General features: G+C 41.2%; 1 protein-coding gene across 1 annotated transcript in view; it reads left to right on the forward strand.

Annotated features, from left to right (window-relative positions):
- The first annotated feature begins 5,284 nt into the window (after positions 1 to 5,284).
- SNRK (SNF related kinase) overlaps positions 5,285 to 21,092 on the forward strand; it is a 42,453-nt gene continuing 26,645 nt past the window's right edge. Inside the window, exons 1-3 of the mRNA XM_051788988.1 lie at positions 5,285 to 5,568; positions 16,571 to 16,669; positions 17,992 to 18,685. Coding sequence (XP_051644948.1) covers positions 18,097 to 18,685 — 589 coding nt within the window. The 5' untranslated portion in view covers positions 5,285 to 5,568; positions 16,571 to 16,669; positions 17,992 to 18,096. The remainder of the gene's footprint in view (positions 5,569 to 16,570; positions 16,670 to 17,991; positions 18,686 to 21,092) is intronic.

A 21,092-nucleotide genomic window follows, 5' to 3' on the forward strand; every position in this document is an offset into this window, starting at 1 on the left:
GAGTTAGGGGACACGATATGTGCTTCCTTCACAGTGGGCAGCAACTTTCTAATTGCCCTTGGCCCAAGTGGGAAATGCTGCTCTCCACCCACAGCAGGAAGCACACACCTTCTTCCTCCATGGCACTAAAGCACCCCTGGCCTTGCTTTGTGTTTCTCCCTCCATTGGGTGGGTCTTTGTGCCCCTCCTCCTTCCTGGAGGGAGGAGAGACCTTTTGGAAAGACCTGCAGCAGCATGGTAGAGCAGCTATGCAGTGGTGGAGAAGCACAGTATTCCAGATGTGGTCTGAGTGCCAAGTAGAGAACGGTAATTTCTTCCCCCATCTCCTGGCTGTGCTCCTGCTGACCCAGCCCAGGGTGCTGTTAGCCTTCATCACTGGCTTGGGCTTACTCAGCTGTCCCCTAGACCCCCAGGCCCTTCTCTACAGAGCTGTACCCTGCAGAGTTATTCTGTCCCACATACTATTTGTCCTGGTTGAATTTCATGAGGTTCTTGTCATACCATTCCTCCAGCCTGAGTCCCTCTGAGTGGGAGCTCAGACCATATTTGCTAGTCCCACCAATTTGCTGTCATCCACAAACTTGATGAGAGGCCACTCCTCTAGGCATTGACACAGACGTTAAAGAGGTCATGTCCTAGGATAGATCCCTACAGTACTCCACTTCTTACTGGCCTCCAGACAGAGTATAGCCTGCTATCTGCTGGCCTCCGAGTCCTATCATGTGAGCAGTTTTTTTACCCATATGATTGTCCACCTATCTTGTCCATAATATTCTTTTATGGATACAAGATTGTGGTAGACAGTGTCAAAAGCATTGCAAAAGTCAAGGTAAATAATATCCACTGTTCTTCCTCATCTATAAATCCAGTCATTTTACTATAGAAGGCGATCAGGATGATTCACCCTTGGTAAATGCATGCTAGCTGTTTCCAATCACCTCCTTCCTGTGCCCAGAAATGTATTCCAACTGCACATGGATTTCCTCATGGACTGCAGTGAGGCTGGTCAGCCAAGAGTTTTCCTTTTTTTTCCAAGAGCCATTGGGGGACACTACAATGATTGTGGAGACCCTAGTCTCCACAACCTTTCAAAGATAACAGTACAGCCTTGCAGTGACACCAGACACCTCTCTCAGCAGCCTTGGATGCAAGCTCTGTTGACCCCAGGCATGGTTATGGGTTAAATTCTCCCATGTAAGCCCTGACTTGATCCTCACCCATTGCCGGCAGTTCTCTTCCTTGAATATTAAACACAGAGAGCTGGGAGACCCTGATAATGTGCCTGAGGCAACAATGGCTCTAGGTACCACAACCCTCTCTGTTTCCCTTGGTAGATCACTTGTCCTATTCAGGAACAAGACCTTTTTTCAATCTCTTACTCTTGGAGTTGTGGCGGAAGCTCTTATCGCCCTTGGGGTCACTGGCAAATCTTAACTAGGGCTGAGCTTTGACCTCAGAAAAGAGACCGTATGTGATTCCTTTGGACATTTCCAGCAGTTTCTGCTTCAGCCCAGGAACCCAAGTTACCTCCTCTGATCGTGGAAATGTACGGAATGTTCAAATGCAAGCACTGAGCCTATTAAGAAATGTAATATCTGAATGTCCTCCACAAGCTTCAGTATAAATTGCACTCTTCTATATCTGTCCAAAGGCAGCTGCTTTGTTCTGCTTTGTCAGGGAAACTGTTAATAATTTAATAATGAAAGGGAACTAATGAGGCCTATGGATTTGAGCCTCATGCTCAGATTATCCAGTGTCTAATGAAGTGTGAATTTTGACTGAAGCTTTTTCCACCCTGAGGGGAAAAAGCCACTCTCATCCATGCGGATTCTCCTGTGACTAATGAAGGGTGAGCTCACACTGCAGCTTTTGCTATACAGGGAGTACAGGTAAGGTTACTCTCTGCTGCCTAGGCCTAGTTTCATGACACTTAAGAAAACATGTGATTCTGGATATACCTACCCCTTTAATTCAGATTTGACCAGTGGGTTTGGGAATTAATAGGGAGAACGGACATACTCACAAAGGCTGGTCCAAAGTCATTATTTAAGCCTTAAGCACTTTGAAACATCCCAAAATTTTCTTGCACTACTTTGCATTTCAAAAACATGTCATCGGAAAGGTGCAAAGTAATTTACATCAAGTATTAACCTAATTTTTGAAACAGGTGAACCATAACAATTCACCTTCTTAAGAACATATTCCCTTTTCAAATACTGTAAACTAACAACTTCATGTGTGTTTATACACTCCATACTTCTGACAGATGGCTTACATGTTTAGTATCTTATATAAAATAAGGTTATTTCTAATGTCAGCCAGCAAGTACTCTGTAAAAACAAATATTATCTACCATTTTCTTTCCATAGTAGACTATGCTTGGATTTAGCAAGGAGGAATGTTGTCTGGTCTGATTTGGATGCATATATGCCATGAGCAATCCCTCAAACAGATGCATGAGGCTGTTGCTGTCACCTTCCCTAGACAAATACATTCAGTTTAATGACTGACTGGTGAGGTGTGTGCTGCTGTGGCACAGCTGTCCTGTTTTATAACCAATGTGGGGACAAGGCATGGCACTTTTATTGCGAGGTAAACCAGGGGAGGCCAACCAAAAGCAGGAGCACAGGGCCGACCTCCCCTGGCAACCTCGCTGCTACAGCTTGCGTGATTTTACAGATGAGTAGCTGCCACATTAAGTTTTCACTGTGAAAAACCTCACAAAACAAGGCTCTGTGCCACTGCAGAGAAAGCCCAGTGTAAGTGACTGTGTGACAGGAGGTTTTCATTAGTTTGGTGTGGGAATGGTATTGGTCTCACCCCAGCACCTAGCGATCTAGTGTAAACAGTGATAGAACTGCCTGAAAAAAAGGCAATTCTACCCCACTGTGACTGGCAGATTCCTTCCAGTCCCTGTTGTCTCCTCTTAAGTACTGCACCTATCCTTGACCCTCTCCTTAGTCTCACACATACTCATCTACAAAGACTCATCCTATTGAGTAAAAGAGCTGTTGTATTATACAAGTGACCTAAAGTATAGTGTCTCAAAACAGCTTTAGCACAGGTGAGAATTTCCTTTTATTCCTGCAAATGTATCCTTTTCCACCCACTTGTTCTCCCACATAAGCAAACACGTGGAAAGGCTGAGTACGTCTGAGTGCGATATCCTGCATGGCAGTGCACTAGATGTTAATGTGATTTCTGAAAGCTGATATAAAGAAGTCCTTTAGGACAAAATATTTTGCAAAGGGAGACTTAGCGACACTGAACCGAAGCATCATTAGGTCTTTGTGAGATGTGCCTTCTCCAACACGCCGATGAAAATCAAGCAGAAAAACAAGTGGAAATACATTATTATTATTAACCAGAGAGACAGAATCTAGACTTAAGTTTTACAGAACAATAAGCAGGAGGCATCACCTGACTGCAGCAGGCTCAGAAGTCCAAGCGGTGGTGACTTGAGAAATCAGTGATAATCAGGCAAACACAGATGATGGGCTGGTTATTGTAATCTTTTACATTAAATCTGTCTTGTAAATTCAGCAATCAGTTGTGTTTTATTGGTGTCCAAATGGTGTAAGAGTGGAGAGTCAGGCCTACGGAATGGTCTAAAGTATGACAAAATCATGAAATTCTCATTCGTGTTGGGAAGCAAATTTTCATGTATTTTTCTATTTTATTTCTCTTTTGAAACCTTAAAACATGAAATCATTATGTCCTTTTTATTACATATGATCACACTATTTCAGTTTAGCTATTCCCTGAACTGTATCTTCTGGTTTAGTTTATTCACAGATTGGTTTCAAGCTAAGAAATTCTAGGTTAATTCAATAGCCTCTGCTGTACAGTGTAATATAAGCTATTAACAAAGGAACAGCATCTGAATTTTGTTGAAGCATGGGGAAAACTGAAAAGCATTTATCAAACATCTTCCTAAAATTAGGCTTTGCTACAATGAGGTTTTGTATTTCTCTCTCCATATATTCCAATTGGCCATTTCTATTTGAAAAAAATAAAAGGGCACTTTTCAAAGTGCCACTTTTACGGCTTTCATTTCCCTGACTATTCAAAGATTTTCTTTCCTTGATCGTTGGAGGAAATCCTTGCATTATTTCTGATGCTCAAAGCATCTTAGCACGTAGGAACCCAAATGCTTCTGCAGTGCAACCATTCAAGCTGTTTCCCTTCCCTTCCCTACACGTACAGCCATATATGTGTACAGGGAAACTCTGTACTCTGCCAGGCGTAAGTGTACAGGGAAACTCCGAAAAACCTGCCAGGCTCATTCTTTGGCCTGTTTTCTCCTACTAGCCTCAATGACATCGCTTCCTTTCACTACCCCTACTTCCAGATGACCTCCACCATTACACTGTGCTCCCATCCTTCCCACCACAGGGAAATCCAATGGCAGCATGCCTCACTGCCTAGGCCAGCTGCCCAGGACACAAGGGGCAACATCTCTATACTCTCTTTAAGATGCTATTACTGCTACCCCCTTCATTTGTGATCAGATCAGCCAGGAACCACAAGCGTGGCTTCTACCTACTTCCCTACTCCCAGATGACCTCCACCATCCGTCTTGATTCTGTCTTTCCCACCACAGGGGAATCCAACAGCAGCCTGCCCTGCTGCCCACACACCATTGCCACCCAGGCTAGAAGAGGCATCATGCCCTGCCCAAGGAGGTGGTGGAGTCATTGTCCCTGGAGGTAGAGAAAAACTGGATGTGGCACTTCATGCCATGGTCTAGTTGACACGGTGGTGTTTGGCCCATGGGTTGGATTCGAGGATCTTAGAGGTCTTTTCCAATCTAGTTGATTCTGTGATGCCTATACTTGCATTAAAATGCTATTATTTCAACCCAAGAAAGGGTAGACAGGTGTGGCCCTTCCACGACTCTAATCAGCCCTCCAGCCCAGCGTCCCCTCCAAAGGGACACAGGCGTCCAACTCGCCGCCACGAAGGCGGCAGACCCGCGGTCTGTGACCTCTCCTCAGACCTTCAGCGTTTGCCTTCCCCTCCTATTTTTGTCATTTCCAAGGCGACTTGCTCAGGACCTTCAGGCAGCTGGAGCCCCGGGCAGGCAGTACCGGACCGTTCCCTTGCCCTGCCCCTCTTGCCCTCCCCTCCCCTCAGGCGCCCTCTCCCCTCCCCGCTCCCCTCCCCGCTCCCTCCCGCCGCCATTGGCCCCCGCCGTGACAGCAGTTGGCGCGCGGCCTCCCCTCCCCGCCGCGCGGCGCAGGCGCGGCGGCGCGCGGGCGTGCGTTATGCCCGCCCCGCCCCTCGCGGCCCCGCGCGAGCCGCGGCCGTTGTTGTCAGTCGCGACTCGGAGCCGCCGCGGGAGCGGCCGCAGTGCCCGGGGCCGTCCGAGCGCAGCCCGCGTCGGCGGCACGGCCCGCCGCACCCCCGAGCCTCCCCGCTGGGCTCACGGACCCTCGCCCGCCTTCCCTCCCCGACGAGCTCCCCGTCCCCGCCGCCGCTCCCGAGGGCAGTCGCGGCGGGCGCTGCCCATGCAGGGGGCGGCGCGGGGCGCGGCGCCCCGAGGAGACGCCGCCGCCGCTGCGGGCAGTAAGTTGCCGGCGGGGTTGGGCCGGGTTCGACTCGGGCTGGGCTGGTGGGGTGTGGTGGGTTCCTTCCTCCCCCTCCCTGCGCCTTCCGTTCCTCCCGGAGCCGGCCGAGCCCAATGGCGGCCTCGGCCCAGGGGGAGGAGGCGGCCGAGGGGGGACGTTCCTCGGCCGCCGCCGAAGGTCGGTGTGTCGGTGCCGCCCGGGGCTGCAGCCAAGGGCTTGGGGAGGGGAGGGCAGAAACGGGTGTTCCTGCGGGGACGGCAGGCTCACGGGATGCGGGTGTTCCTGCGGGCACGGCAGGCTCACGGGATGCGGGTGTTCCTGCGGGCACGGCGGGATCCCGGGATGCGGGTGTTCCTGCGGGGACGGCAGGCTCACGGGATGCGGGTGTTCCTGCGGGGACGGCAGGCTCACGGGATGCGGGTGTTCCTGCGGGGACGGCAGGCTCACGGGATGCGGGTGTTCCTGCGGGGACGGCAGGCTCACGGGATGCGGGTGTTCCTGCGGGGACGGCAGGCTCACGGGATGCGGGTGTTCCTGCGGGCACGGCGGGATCCCGGGATGCGGATGTTCCTGTGGGATCCGTGGGCTCCCGACATGCGGGTGTTCTGCGGAAACGGCATGCTCCCGGGATGCGGGTGCTCCTGCGGGGACGGCGTGCTCCCGGGAGCCTGCCGTGCCCCGGGCGCGGCGGAGTGTCCGTGCGGCGCGGCCCCGTGTGACCGCGGTGACAGCCGGCCCCGCGCCTGTGACCGCGGTGACACCGGCCCCGCTGCCGCCCCCCCGCCGCCGCTGCCCGCGCCCGCTCCGCCGCCTATGTGCCGTCGCTGGGAAGGGAAAAAAGGTAAACAAGCGCGGCCAGAGCCCCGCGGTCCGGCCACGGGCGCGTTTTAGGGGAATGACGGTGCATCTTGCCCCTCGGAGCCGAGTGCGTAGCCAACAGGTTTGCCTTCGCCTTTTTCAGGCCAGGGCTGGAGCGTGGCCCTCCTGACAGCGGCTGGAAGTATCCCTCGTGCTTTGTCAGTACGTGTCTAGCTGCTGTCAGTACACTTACTGCGTTGAATTTGCTGCCTTTAGATCGCTACAGAAGTCAGTCGGATAGCTAGTGAGGTCCCGGATAGAGGTCTTTGTGCTTTTTGTCAGGTGGGTTTTGGCACCCAGGTGGTACTTCACTCGATAAATTAATGGAGGGTGACTTTTAAACATGTTTGTGGTTGATGTACAGTCTTGGTAATAGTTGAAGGACAGTTATGTGCAGTTGGTGTTGTTATTTGTTTGTGGGTTTTTTTCAGTAAATAGACTGAATAAAGTGTTGAAGAACATCCACTAGGGAAAAAAAACTATATTGGCTGGAGGATGGTTGGTGAGAAAAGTGACCTATTTTCAGGTTGGATATTTTTATTGGTAAGGGATGCTAGTATACCTGTGAAGGAGAAACATTTGTGTGGGATATCTACATATGAAAAGCTCTGGGTTTTTACTTATATGTAGTTTCTTATTGACCATCTCACTTCCAAGAGCTTATTGAGGGTAGATGGGCAAAGAAGTGGTTTCTTCAGTGGAAGTTACTGGAGGAGCAGCTGAAGCGTATTGTATGATTTTCAGCCATCTAGCATGAATGAATTGAATGCAAATGTGCTTACGCCTGCCCTCTGTAGTGCAGTCACTACTTAGTCATATCGGCTGCTTTTTTGGAGTTGTTTATTATGGATATATTTAGATCTTCAGGCTCTGGGGAAGGACCAGTTTAATGAATCTCAGCAAAGTGAAGTCTGTATAGAAGTGTTTACAAGCAAATGTTTATTATGGTAGAATTAAGCATTTCTTTCAAGGCGTGCACCATTAGGAACTGGGTTGAGGAATGGTGGGATTTTTTTTGACAGCTGTATTGCAGAAAGTGGGAAATTGGATGGTGGTTATTTTTGTACTATTGCTGATCCCAGAAGAAGGAATCTGAAGCAAATAAGAACTAACAGTTAGTTACTACACAGTACAGTTAACATTTTGACATGTTTTGCAAGGTAAAATTTAACTTTAATAGACTGCTATCTGCCCATTTTACTTCTAGGGCATGCAAACATCCAGATTTGAGGACTTAATAATAAAAGCCAAGGATAAGAAAGTCCTGTCTTGTCTCGTATTTTTCCTGAATATTCTAAATTACCAGAAAAGTGGTAGAATGATAGCATGGTTTTTCAAGTGGTTGGGAAAAGAAGCTAATCTCAGTGCTGGAGCTTTGCCTGATGGTCAGGGTATCATCTAAGACAGTACGTTCATCTGGCTCTTTTAAAAGAATCCTTGTGATCCACACGAGGCTTTCATGAAAAAACAGGGAAAAGGGAAAATTACATCTTAAGTGGACTTAGTGTTTTATGGTTTTTGTTTTCATTTTACACAATTGAGAAACAAGAAAGTACACTCTGAGTTCTGGACACTGCACAGGTTACTGCTGTTACTTGAATCATCCTGCTATGAAAACTGATATTCCCATGTGGTTTGGGTGGTTGGACTGTAATAAACAGTTGGCTTTCTGATTATTTTAAACAAATAGCATGTTAAGAGTATGCATGTTAATATACTACTGCAGATATTATTCTGCTTAAAGTAGTCATCTTCCTTGTGCACTGTTCTGACCAACCTGGTGTCTTCTCACTGTCTTTGATATCATATTTGAATAATTGTTTTGCAGTCTACACCTTCAGTGTATCATTGTCCTTTTTATCCCACTAACAATGCTAATGCCAAAGTAGTGCCTTTGTCTTGCTTAGATTGCCTTGCTTTCAAGGGCACAATATCCTGGTGCAGCTAGCTTTTTTCCTCACAATCTGTCTCTCTTGAAATAATGCACTTCTCTTCTTGGATTTTGTTTGCTTTCAAAATTTCATTGAAATGCTGTAGCTGTAAAACTGCTTGATGAACTTCTGTCCATTCCTACTTAATAGTGTTTTGTAATTATGTCTTAAGAAAGCTATGAAGCATGTTTCAGATCAGGGAAAGGCAGATAGGGCTGAACTGCAGTTTATCATGGATATAGTAATGTTAAATTGCATTAGCTCTTAATGTTAGTAGCCTGTGAGGTTCTGCACATCTTCTGTGTCACACTGTTATCGAGCACTTAACTGTAATGCTGCAGCTGCTATAATAATGTAAAGTAGCTGTTGTTTTAATACACATAACAGTATTAGGTAAGAGCTTAAGAGGATTTGAAAAAAATGTGTATTCCCTTACAATTCTAGGATAACTCACCCTAGCAGAATTCTCGTACACATAAGTTGATTGAGTCACCAATGTTAAGAACTTAATGAGAAAAAAATTACACTCGTGAAATATAAACCCGAGCATGTTCACTTTCTGAAAAGCTGAATCTCTCTGTGTTACAGTGGTCTTTTACAGCAGTGGTGGGATACAAATGTTGCACTGAATTTGACAGACTGATTTTTACTCTTCATGTATCATTGTGTTTTTTCCACAGCAGTCTCCTATATGGAGATTACTGGAGTTACTGACTGGACTTAAACCAACTTTACTTGGGAGATGATAGCCTAAACTTTTAAAATCTTAGTTCATGTTGAAGCATGGTAGATTTCAGGTGTCTGGCAGTTCTGAAGTAATTTAGGATGCTATGAAAGAGAATAAACTGTTGAAACTGTGTGTAATTGTAGGTTGGGTGCAGTCTGTTTCTTAAGGTTTTAAGTAGTTTTATGCTAGATGGAAATGACAGTTTCATGAAGGCAACTTAAATCAATTCAGCCCTTGAAATTTGTTACCAGACATATTGCTAAACAAATGAAGCTATCTGACATTTGACCTTGAAGATGCTCTTAAGAAATGTTATAGAAATTATTATTGCTTGTAATAGGTACTAACAGTATACACATATATTTGCATCTGAATAGTCATGTTTGAGATGGAGTCTGATGCTTTCATCTCCCTTGATAGAGAATAGAAATCATGTCTGTGATTCTGAATTTACACAACAAAGATCTAGGTTTTAAAACAGTGGTAGCATTTAAATGTTACACCACACTGAAATGTTCATTGATTAACGGCAGAATGTTTAGAATTCCTGTTAGTGATCTTGGCTGCACTGCCTGGCATGACAAAATTATGTGGTAATGTTAATAAAGAGACATTTGAGAAAGGTGAAGCAATTCTGCGAATTCATGGGGTAGAAGCAACCCCTCTGAAAGAGTCCAGATTGGTGGAATAAAAATCTGAGTTGTCTGTTTCTGTGAAGTTCTTGCAGTAAGTTTCCTGGAAGGAAAGACTTAGTGTCCTGTCCAAAAGATAGTGATACCATCGTGAATCACCATGATGTGACTTCTGCCTGATATGCAAAGTATTTCTTCATCAGTTTCATGTTCGTAGTTATTTTGGGTGAGGAAATTTTGGGTGATATGATTTAGAATATCAAAGTCTTCAAGAGTCTACTTGGATACTGGTTATCAAGTTTAAAAAAGTATAATTTTGGACTAGGGAGCCCAACTGCCATGAGTTGTCTCTGTTGCTTATACAATGGTTGACTGAAATACTGGACATTGGTTGGTTAGGTTTATGAATGTCTGTAGCTAAGATACCCATGCTAATTTTCTGTAGTAGAGGAGAAATTTTTCTGTTAGTGGGAACTGCAAAACATGATAGTTTCAATTGAAACTAATTTTTTTTAATATATTGTGATATCATAGGGTCTGAACAAAGTTTTATAGGTGATTTACAGATACAAAAAGACAGTACTAGCAGATATCACAAAACTTGGAGCAAATCCTTTTAAAAGATGTTATCACTTACTATTATGCAGAAGTTAATTTGAGATGTGACTATGGGGGAAGATCTGGGGTTTTTTTCTTACTATACAATAATACTTTAGGAACAGCTTTAGAACTTAAGTGCTTTATTGCTGAAGCATCTGATATGCGAACAGGGTAGTGTCTGTATTTTTTTCTTTTTTGTCTTCCAGCTACATACTGGACTTTGAGAGTAAGCATAAGCAGAAAACAGAGACAACATGAAATTAATTGCTTTTGGAGCTGTGACTGGTGTGAGGACTTGAAATGGTGTAAAGCTATTGCTGAGTTCTTAAATCCATAGGACAGATTGTAGTTGTCTTATGTAATACCTCCCCTTAGAAATGGAAAGTACCTTGTGAACCATAGTGATTATCAGCATGGTTGTGAAAGTATCTTGGGCTTTTAACATATTTCACAATTGGAACCAGTGCCAGTGACTACTAGTGATAGGTTTGTCAGTGGATCAGAGTTTGATCACTCTTAGCACATCTGCCCTCTGAACTGCTTTGGTGTCTGTAATCATAATCTTGTGGTTGCTTTGCAATATGTACATACTTCAGTGTTGTCTGGGTTTTTTTTTTTCATTCACCTACTTGAGAAAGAAAAAGGAAATACACATTCTTGACTTCTAAAGTGGAGGCCCTAAAGGACCAATTCAGGTCTGGCTTTTTTCACTTGTCTGTGTTGAAGATGATTCTCACAAAAATACCAACTATCTAGTGGGGTTTCTGAATTTGTGCATTGTATTTTTTAAGTTTTCATATGCGTTGGAGCTGCCTCAAAGTGTCTTGCTCTTATAACTCAAATCATGCAGGCTCTCATAATTCTCTGTTACAAAATAATGTTGGTAACTTTTCTTTCTTCTCAAATCTATAATGCTACCCCTCTTGCCTGCCCACCTCCCCTCCTCCCCCCCAACCTTTTGTTGGTCCAGGAGCAATGTTTTACTAAGTTTATTGACCTGCCAAATATTTCTGCTGCTGGCTGTTTACTGAATAATGGCTCTTAAAGTTGAAGAGCTCCTGTTAGCATTTTGCTTTTATTTTTAAATTCTACGAAGAGTTAAGGCTAGGCATCAGTAGCTCTAATGCCTGTAATACATTCTAAAATAATGAAACACTAACATTTTATTAGACTTCCCAAACGTTTAATGGCAAAACTTCATCAGCAATTGACAGCTCTTGTATCTTTTCAGAGCAACGTTCTGTAGACTGTTTAAAACTAAGGAATACAATTAAATTGTGCAAGTTAATTCTTCGTTTTATATTTGGAAGATAGCACTACTTGATAACTCTTCATCATGTTCTTCAACATTTTAGATGTAGCCATGCTGAATGGTAGATTTTTGCTGACACATCTTGACATTTTAGTAGCATAGTATGATCTGGATGCTGACACCGACAATGAGGCCTAATAGGAAAATAAAAGAAGTGCATGTACACCTTGAAAAACATCTACTGTAGTCTTTTATTGTGGAACTTGCCAGGAGCAGGAAGTTTTATGGGGTTTGTCATCAGTGAAAGGAAAGATACGTGTGTATGCTGTGGTGCAGTCATGCAAAGTGGAAAATAAAGCTTTAGAGAGGGAATTGTATATAAAGGCCGAGTTGTAACACAGTTGCCCCTATGAATTGTGTCTTCCTCCCTCCCCCCATGAAAAGATGCTCCATTTCCCACGTGTTTGGTTCTAGGGCAGGTATAGAGTGCCCTTATTTCTTGAGTACCTTTCAGTGACAGTTGTGAAGGCTAAGGTCATAGGAAGGTGAAAGTGCTGGACTGTGACAACTGTGTATGGAAACAAAAGGTTCTTGGGATCTTAAATCCCATATTGAGTATTGAATATTCAAGAAATATTGGGTAGTTAGGAGCTTAAAAAGTTTGAAATACACTGGAGGAGTTGAGTCATGACAAGTTTTCAGAACATGTGGTTATGCATTAAGTGTGTGTGTTCTTCACACTTCACTCTTGCAAAGCCTTGTGCCTGTTTCTAGGGTGTTGACTCCCCCTTATGTAAAAGGAAAGGTGATCAAAAACCCTCTGGGGGGAAAGCAGCTGACAGTGTAACAAAATCAGTGGAAAAAAACCCCAGTGAGGGTGTAACATTGTCACATGGGAGTAGTGGCTCATATAGTAACAAAGACCGTTTTTAAAGGCTCATGGCTTATCCTGTGAAGAGATCTCAAAATAGGATAGCAGATAAAAATTGATAAGAAATATTGGAAAAAAAATGTGAAAAATTATACTGGCAGTTTGCATACCAAATTGATATGTCCTTCAGTTTGCTCTCAGATTCTAATGATTTGTACAAATTGCTTTCAGAGTAAAATAATTGCTTTTGAATCTCCAAAATCTGTTTATGTCAAATTTGGGGCTTAGTGTTTCTGGGAACACTAGCAACATAAGTCTTACTCTCAGCATACAATTATGTAGTAAATAAATAATTGATATAGATGCTGTTACTTGTCTGAGACAAAAGAGAGCAAAAGGAGAAACAGAGTAAACTTTAATCTATCTGGTGGATGTATATAGTGTGTGCATCCACTGAACTATTCATTCTAAACTCCTGTTACAGAAAATGAAAGCATGTGCTTTTAAGACATGATTCATCTGATCTATTTGGCTATCTGCTTTAGGGTGCAATTTGTTTTATCATAGACTCTTATCTGTGTTGACTGAATCTCCATTTATCTTGACGGGAGACGGGAATGGTTAGCTGTCTATGGATGGATGAGTCCCAGTGAAGATTATTTGAGCTTTCATGTCTGTTAGCCTGATAAGTCTTTGCATTGATAGTATTTCAACATTTTGTTTAAGTGGGACCTTGAATCTTCATTTTCTAAATAAAAAAGGTACATTAAGGTAAGATGAAGGCCAGAAGGCTGGTCTTACATGCAATATAGAATATAATGAAACTTTTTGAAAGGGGTGAATTGCTTAAAGAAAAACTAATGTCTCTGAAACATGCTGTTTGTCTAAACAGATCTATTCATCCCTCTTTTAAAGATGGTTGAATCACAGTACTGCTGTTAAGCTTCCTAATAGAATGCATGTGATATTACAAAACAGCTTCTGCAGATTTCAATTACAGTGACTGTTTGCAATATTTTATGGGATAGGTTATAGGAGCTTCTATGGAAGGAAGGATCTGTTCTGAATTTATTTTCTGGTAAATGTCTGCGTTTCATAAAATGAGTATCAGGGGCATAGCTGAGTTCTGGTATAGTTAGGGAAAACTGCATTTTTAGAACCATAATTAGCCACATGGATTAAACGCTGCTAATGGTTACTAAACTCACCAGCTTGACAATCCAAATTCTCTAATGCTGAAAAATTAACTGATCAGGGCCTTGAGATAATGTGAATGAAAAGATAGGCAAATATTTTCTGTGATATAACTGTCTCTTAAATGCTTTTTCTCAGGCTGTAGTTTGGCTTGCTGGTAAAGTGTGGCTGGTGGAAAATTTGCTTGTCATGTGCTTTAGTCTGCAGCTTGTTCATTTGGTAAAAATGTTCAAGAGGTCACATAGTAAACTGGATCACTGAAATGATCCATCATTAAAAATAACTCTGTTTTGGAGGGTGATTGTAAATCTGTAAGTTTTGGGTTATTTCATCTTAGCCCTAAAAGTTTTACTAAGGAAACAATAACCTCAAAGAGACTTCAGCTCAAAAGCTCTTATCTGATCCTTAAGTACTTTCAAAATTCTATTTTTCTAGAGAGAAACTGAGGAAAAGTAAATACTCAGAAAAGTATTGGTATAGCAGGTGTGACCCTTTATATAGCATATTTAAATTATAATCATGGCTTGTACCTACATATAATATGACATTTTTGCATCCACTTCCTACTGCTGAACAATTCAGAATGCTGGTATGTTCAAACCATGTGTGCTTCTAAGATCCTTGTATTTAGCTGTGGGAGCTTCATCTCTGGAGATGTATTTTAAAACCACAGAATTAAGGGTTAGTTGTTCTGTTATTGTGGAGACTTTATGTTAAACTGTTAATGAATCTGCATTAATTTTACTACAGCTAATGGGGCTGCAACATTAGTAAGCATAGTTTATCTTCCATTTCTGTAAACTCTTATCCTGTTGATTACTGTTTGATGTACTTCTCCATGGCTTATGCATAACTGATTTTTGCTGGAATTCTGTTGACAGGTTGTTTATGTGTATTCTGTGATTTACAGTTAAATCACTTGTTGAGTTTGTACTAAGGTGGTTGAGAATGTGCCAAGTGAACAAAATAATGAGTATAAATCTTCCCTTACTGCTGAGTGTTGCAGTTAAATTCAGACAAGTTGCATTCTGTTACATCTGGCTGGATTTGTTCTCTCCCTTTTGCTCTGCCAGGGATGAAGCCTTCTTCAGTTTAAGAAAGAAAAGCTAACTAAAAATTGGCTGAGGCTTTTTTACCTCCGTTTTCCTTACCTCTTCCATTAACAAAACTTTGGTTTTGCCACACAGTGCAAATGCTCGGTTTTGTCTGCAGGTGTTGTTTTTGAATCCAAGACTTAACAGAAAATCTAAAGCCATATCTTCTCAGAGAGAAAAGGTGTTTGATGATCTGGGCCAAATTTGTAGGATGTGATGAATTCATGCTGATAGAGATGTAAATCTTGAGGTTTGACTTAACATTCAAGAACGAAATGGTCCACAAAGACGTGAGCCCTGGAGTTTGTATTGTTGCTAACTCCAGTTGAGTAGGGAATGGCTTTCTGGTTTTTGACAGTCTTTTTTATTTTTTTTAACTCAAGGGTTCTAAAGTTGTTAAGTAGTTTAGCAGAAGGTATTAACTATGTGATATCATAATGGGTAAAACAGATTTGTAAGAAGGGATGATATCCTAGTGACAGTTAAAAAAAGTTGTCTTTAATTTGTGTGCTCCTTTTTTCCTTTAATTTCTTTAATCTAGAAGCAATGAGGAATCAGATTAGGGTACTGTGGAGACAGCAGTACTATAAAGCATGTTTATGTGGAGGGGTGTTTTGTTGGTTTGGTTTTTTTGTTGTTGCTGTTTTTTTAAAATGCTGGCAATCTCTTTAAGATTAGGACTCTGGAGTCACATAACCATATGGAGCACAGTTGATTAATATATCCCCTATTGGTTCATACAGGTGAAAGTTGGGTGGTCTGTGTGTGTACATGGACTGTTTTTCATTAGTCTGCATTTTGGGGGTTAGGTCAGTATGATGGAATATTATACAACTATAGTAAGGCATTGCATGAAAACATTATGTCCGTGCTCGGTAGTGGTAGTGAAAAAACCTCAAATTGGCCTAAGAAAGTAGAATAGGATAAAACAGAAAATGTGTAGAGAAAGGTGAGAAGAATGTGGAATAACCTCTCCAAAAGGAATGACAGACTAGGACTCAAACAAGATTAAACTGAAGCTAGAAAGGGAGGAAGCTGAAGCTGTGAGTTGCTTGAGGCAAGGTAAAGGGAGTATGATAGTTCTTGTTTTGGAACAGACAGTGAATGAGAAGATGCACAAATTATCAGGAGATTTAAAACAAACAAGAGAAAGTGGTTCTTCTCACAGCACAGAGTTAAGCTATACACCTCTAATGCAGTATGTTCTTGATGCTAAAAATTCACATACTTTAATAAAGCACCTGCCCAGTTTTACAGGGAAGGGTGTGGTGGAATCCATCAAACACTGTTAAACACAAAGCCACTGGTCTCAGATGTAAAGAAGTTTTTGAATCTCTTACAGATAAGGAGTTTCATTCTTTATTGTTAAAATCTGCCATTGTTACTGTATTCTTCCCCATGTGTCCCCTAATGGTTACTTACCAGGTAGGAGAGTATTTGACGTGGGCATTTAGTGTAAGATAGCATGCTGTCATTTTGTTTTGTACTTTTTTCAGTGAGGATGGAATGGTATTACATAGGAGTGGTAGGGGAACTTTGTAAGATGAGCAGTGTGGGAAGCATTGGGAAGCAGATATGCCAACCCCAATTTTGATACTATGGCATCTTCTAGTGAAGTGGAGTGGTTTTTGGAAGAGCATCTGAAGCATAGTGCTTAGTAGCAAAATGAAAGGGTGCATATAGCAACACAAAACCCAGTGAAGGTTGTTAAAGCTTGATACCTATCTTTAAAGAAACACAAACCCCTAAACCTCAATGTTTTTATGCTTGTCATACTTACCCTGTTCCTTGTCTGGGTTATGAATTTTTGGAAGTTGATTGATTTCATTCAAATTTTACAGGCGTGGAAGTCTCAAACTGAATTCCCTTGGACTTTGTGGAAGCAGGCAGCTGGATAGCAAAGAGGTTATACCATGGCTCCAGCTGAGAGAAGCAGTAAGGTGAGCTTGTTAAACATCAGAGAATCTTCATAGGACCCCCAACCTTGTAATTGAATTCATATGAAACCAGGTTCATTAGTTTCACTGTGAAATAACTTGTTTAGCGGGGAGTGTTTTTAATCTAATGCTTACATTTCAACTTGAGAATAACTAATGTAAGAAGCTGTTTGTTTGCCAGCTTCCTTTTCAAAGGTTTTCTTTTTGAAGTTCAGTTTCAAAACTGTGAAAATACATTCTAAAGAGCTATGTTTTCTGGATTTTATAGAGTTGGCAATAAGCCATCATATTTCCAGCTGCTTTGCACTCAAAGATGCAAACAATGCTTTTTGATACCTACAGTTTTTTATTTAAACCTCAATCTAAGTTAGTGATGCAGGAGAAGTTTTTGGGAGGTTTTGTATGTGGAAAAAAATGGCAGTGGGATATAAGACCTTCAAAACTAGTTTTGAATATGAATGTTTTATAAGTTGAGTCTTGTTTGCTTAAATGACGAATTATCTGGTAAGCGGGAGTTCAGCACATAAAAGCTGAACTCTGAGTTTTCTCCCCTTCCTTCCCACTCTTCTTCCCCTTCCCCTGACTCATTCCCAGGACTGCTGAACATATGCTGCCTACATGCAAACTTTTTATCACCAGTTTTTATTACTTCAGTCAAAATATTTAAGACATTTTATTTAACACTGAGAGTACATCCAAGTCAAATGTTTGATTTCAGCCTGTAAAGCTTCATTTGTTGTAATTACAGTACTGATTGATAATGCTCAAACTAATTAGAGTAACGAAATTAAGTGTTGTATGTCAGTCTGAGCCTTGCTAAACAGGAAGCTGTTAAAAGGGAGAAGGTAAAAGTCTATGCCATCAGAATTTTGTATTAAAGCTGTTTCATGTGCAATATGGAATATGCCAAAAATAAGATAAATCAAGTATGCTCCTCTTGCCAATATTCTGTGCTGTCCATCTGATTTTTAATGTAGCTGGAAAAGGTACAGATTTCAACTTTGCCAGTTTTAACAGTCCTTATAACACTGATTTCTTCAAGTGCTGCTTGCAAGGTTTCTGCCTCAAGACAATGAAGGCCACTGAGTTTGAGAGAGGTGTTCATTATTGCGGTTTTGAAACACACTTTCTTCAAGATACTGATAATGTGATGTCAGAAATCTGCTGGTTAGCACAGCATGGCTTATCAAACCCTTTGCAAAAGCTCCTGAAGAATGTAGTAAATAATCTGTAGTAATATGCTAATGTAACTTTAGGGTAATTACACTATAGTAATTTTGCTTACTTATATACAAATATGTAATCTTGTCTCTTTTTGGTTTTAGGTATGCTTGGCAGCGATGATGGACTATTTATTTGCATCAGATACTCTTATATGAAAATACTGTGTTTCCAAAGAGCTTAAATATTATTTCATCTTCTGAAACAGAATGGCAGGCTTCAAACGAGGATATGATGGAAAAATTGCAGGATTGTATGACTTGGATAAAACTTTGGGCAGAGGCCATTTTGCTGTGGTCAAACTTGCTCGGCATGTCTTCACAGGTGAAAAAGTAGCAGTAAAAGTGATTGACAAGACCAAACTGGACACTCTAGCCACTGGACATCTTTTTCAAGAAGTTAGGTGCATGAAACTAGTGCAGCATCCCAACATAGTGCGGCTGTATGAAGTGATTGATACCCAGACTAAGCTTTACCTAATCTTAGAGTTAGGTGATGGCGGAGATATGTTTGATTACATCATGAAACATGAAGAAGGTTTGAATGAGGATCTGGCAAAAAAGTATTTCGCTCAAATAGTTCATGCTATATCCTACTGCCATAAACTGCACGTAGTTCATAGGGACTTAAAACCAGAGAATGTGGTCTTCTTCGAAAAACAAGGACTTGTGAAACTGACTGATTTTGGCTTCAGCAACAAATTTCAGCCTGGAAAGAAGCTCACCACAAGCTGTGGATCCCTTGCGTATTCTGCTCCTGAAATTTTACTTGGAGATGAATATGATGCACCAGCAGTTGGTATGTTCTCTTTGAATTCAACCCATAATCCATAAACTGAAGTACAATGATGTTGTACCTCTTTGTTTTCTGTTTCAAGATAGTGCCATATGTGGAAGACAGCTAATTGACAAGAAATAATATAACCTGAATGAACTATAATGCTGTTTGAAGGATATACTTAAACATTCTCAAAAAAGCTTAAAAGTTCTTTTTGTATGAAATGATGCAAATGTATCCATTGTAATTAAGTTTTCTATTATAACAATTAATAGCAATGTGGTTTTTTGTACATACTTTGTTAGAAAACCCATCTTCTTTTTGGAAAAGCGCCTGTTTTAAATTTATTTTTAACATGACTCCACACCCCCTTGCAAAAAAACCCCAACCACCGGTGATTTTCTTTGCTCAGTTTAGCCATATAACAGTGGCACTGTGAGCCCAGGCTTCTTACATGTTCTGCTGCAAGGTGCTCGAAAGCCGTTTGATAGAGTCACTTTATTGTCTTGTACTCATACAGATTACTCATATCTGTTAGTTGAGGTACAGCTCACTTCTCCAACAGATTTAGGTAAGTATAATTCCAAATGGTGCTCCAGGAATAGGTTCTAGCAGTCAACATGACTCTTGTTTTTGTTTGCTCAGTATCTGATATTTTACTGTCTTGATAGCACCATTAGGACTCTGTACACATGGATGTTTTTGCTATGTTTTATAGTAGTGGCTGTAGTCATGGTTTACATTAAGACTGAGGTACCCATTTTTTGCTAATTTACCTGAGGTAAACAGTCAGCTAATTTTATATGCTGACAGGCACACTGTTGCACTACAATTTTTGCATTATTTTTAATATAAATATTTTCTAGCTACTAGATCTTATGATCTTTACCTAAACATTTGAATGACACTTCATGGCTTCTAACTTTGAATAGGTATTGTACTTTGGGTTTTCTGGACTTGCAAGTTCACTTTCTTGAGTGTGCTATAATTAGGAATTTTGGATCTGTGTTATTTGTGGGTTTGCAAATCCATGTGGATGCTACAGTGATGCTTTACAAAATTATTTCCATTTAGAGTTGGATGTTTTAGATGAGTTGGTTCTAGTGTTATTAGTGGCAAACTAGAGCTCCTAACTCCATAGCTCCTCTGTGTTCTTTTATGTCTCTCTGAGAATTTCCTGAAGCATGAGTGTAACTGATTGCAGTGGCCTCCGAAACTAGATGGAAAAGTGCATTTGTTAAATATTCTGTACAGTGCCTTGTGTGAATTATTTTTTGAAAAATGGAAGAACAGTGAAATTTTGGAGGTTGAGCAAAAAATGAACTTTTGATAATGCTGCTCAGTTGAAGATGTTCAGAAAAAAGATGGTGTATGGGGATTAATGGGGGAGGGGGAATTAAGAGCATTATGACCAGATGGTCCAAACTGAATTATGTAGTTAACAAAGTGTGCTTTGGACCTCTACATGATAAATATAATCTTGTTTCTTGGAGGACTTTGGAAGCAATTAGGTAGGTAAACTTCTGAATAGTACTATAAGAATATTTTTGAATGGATTCCTAGAAGAAGAGGTCTGGCTAATACAGAATGGATTGATGTGCACAGTAGAAAAACTAGGATAAAATTAAATTCTTGTAGCTGGTGTCTAAGGATACAGTTAAGTTCTCTTTCTGAGAATATTTAAATACACATCAGGGTTTGTTTTTGCTTACTTATTCCCCAGTATGCTGTCTCAGTTAATGGATACTTAGAACTTCTATCCTAGTTGGCTTATTGCAGTGCTGGTATCATAAGATTTTAGTGACATATTTTTTTTCCATCACTTTGTAATGCACTATAAAATTTTCTATAAGGAGCTGTCAGTACAATAATTAACAGAATAAAAATACCAAAAATTACTACTAGGTGCCAATAAAATGATGACATTGAAGGGTCTGGATTTTCCTTTTCTAACCATGGGTAAAAATAAAATACACTATGTAAGGTTTTGAAATATGATTTATTTGTGTATTTTAAATCCAATGATGGAGGAAAAAATAAAAAATAAAATTAGGGCCTTATTTAAAGCCTCCTTTCTCCCAAATGGAGTCTTAAATGTAGAATCTTAAAAGAACATATGTTTAGAAAATTTATCACTAACGATGTAATTATGTAACTAAGAAATTGGCTTCTGAAAACCTTTCTTAACGTTGAAAGATAAACTCTTGTGCTAGGATGAGGTCGTATTTGTGGACTAGAAATATGCATAAATTCATAACTAGACATTTCAACAAAGAAATTACATCAGTTGTATTTTGATGCCAGTAATGTGCCAGGTGTGCATCTATAGCTTGAAATAGTGGTGAAGTGCTGCGAACTCATTCAGATGTTGGCTGAATGGGGGTATTAATATTGCAATAATCGTGACTGACAATGGCAAAGATTTTTT

This window comes from Manacus candei, unplaced genomic scaffold, assembly GCF_025592945.1.
Source record: "Manacus candei isolate 608988 ecotype Guabito, Panama unplaced genomic scaffold, ASM2559294v1 h1tg000026l, whole genome shotgun sequence".
NCBI lineage: Eukaryota > Metazoa > Chordata > Aves > Passeriformes > Pipridae > Manacus > Manacus candei.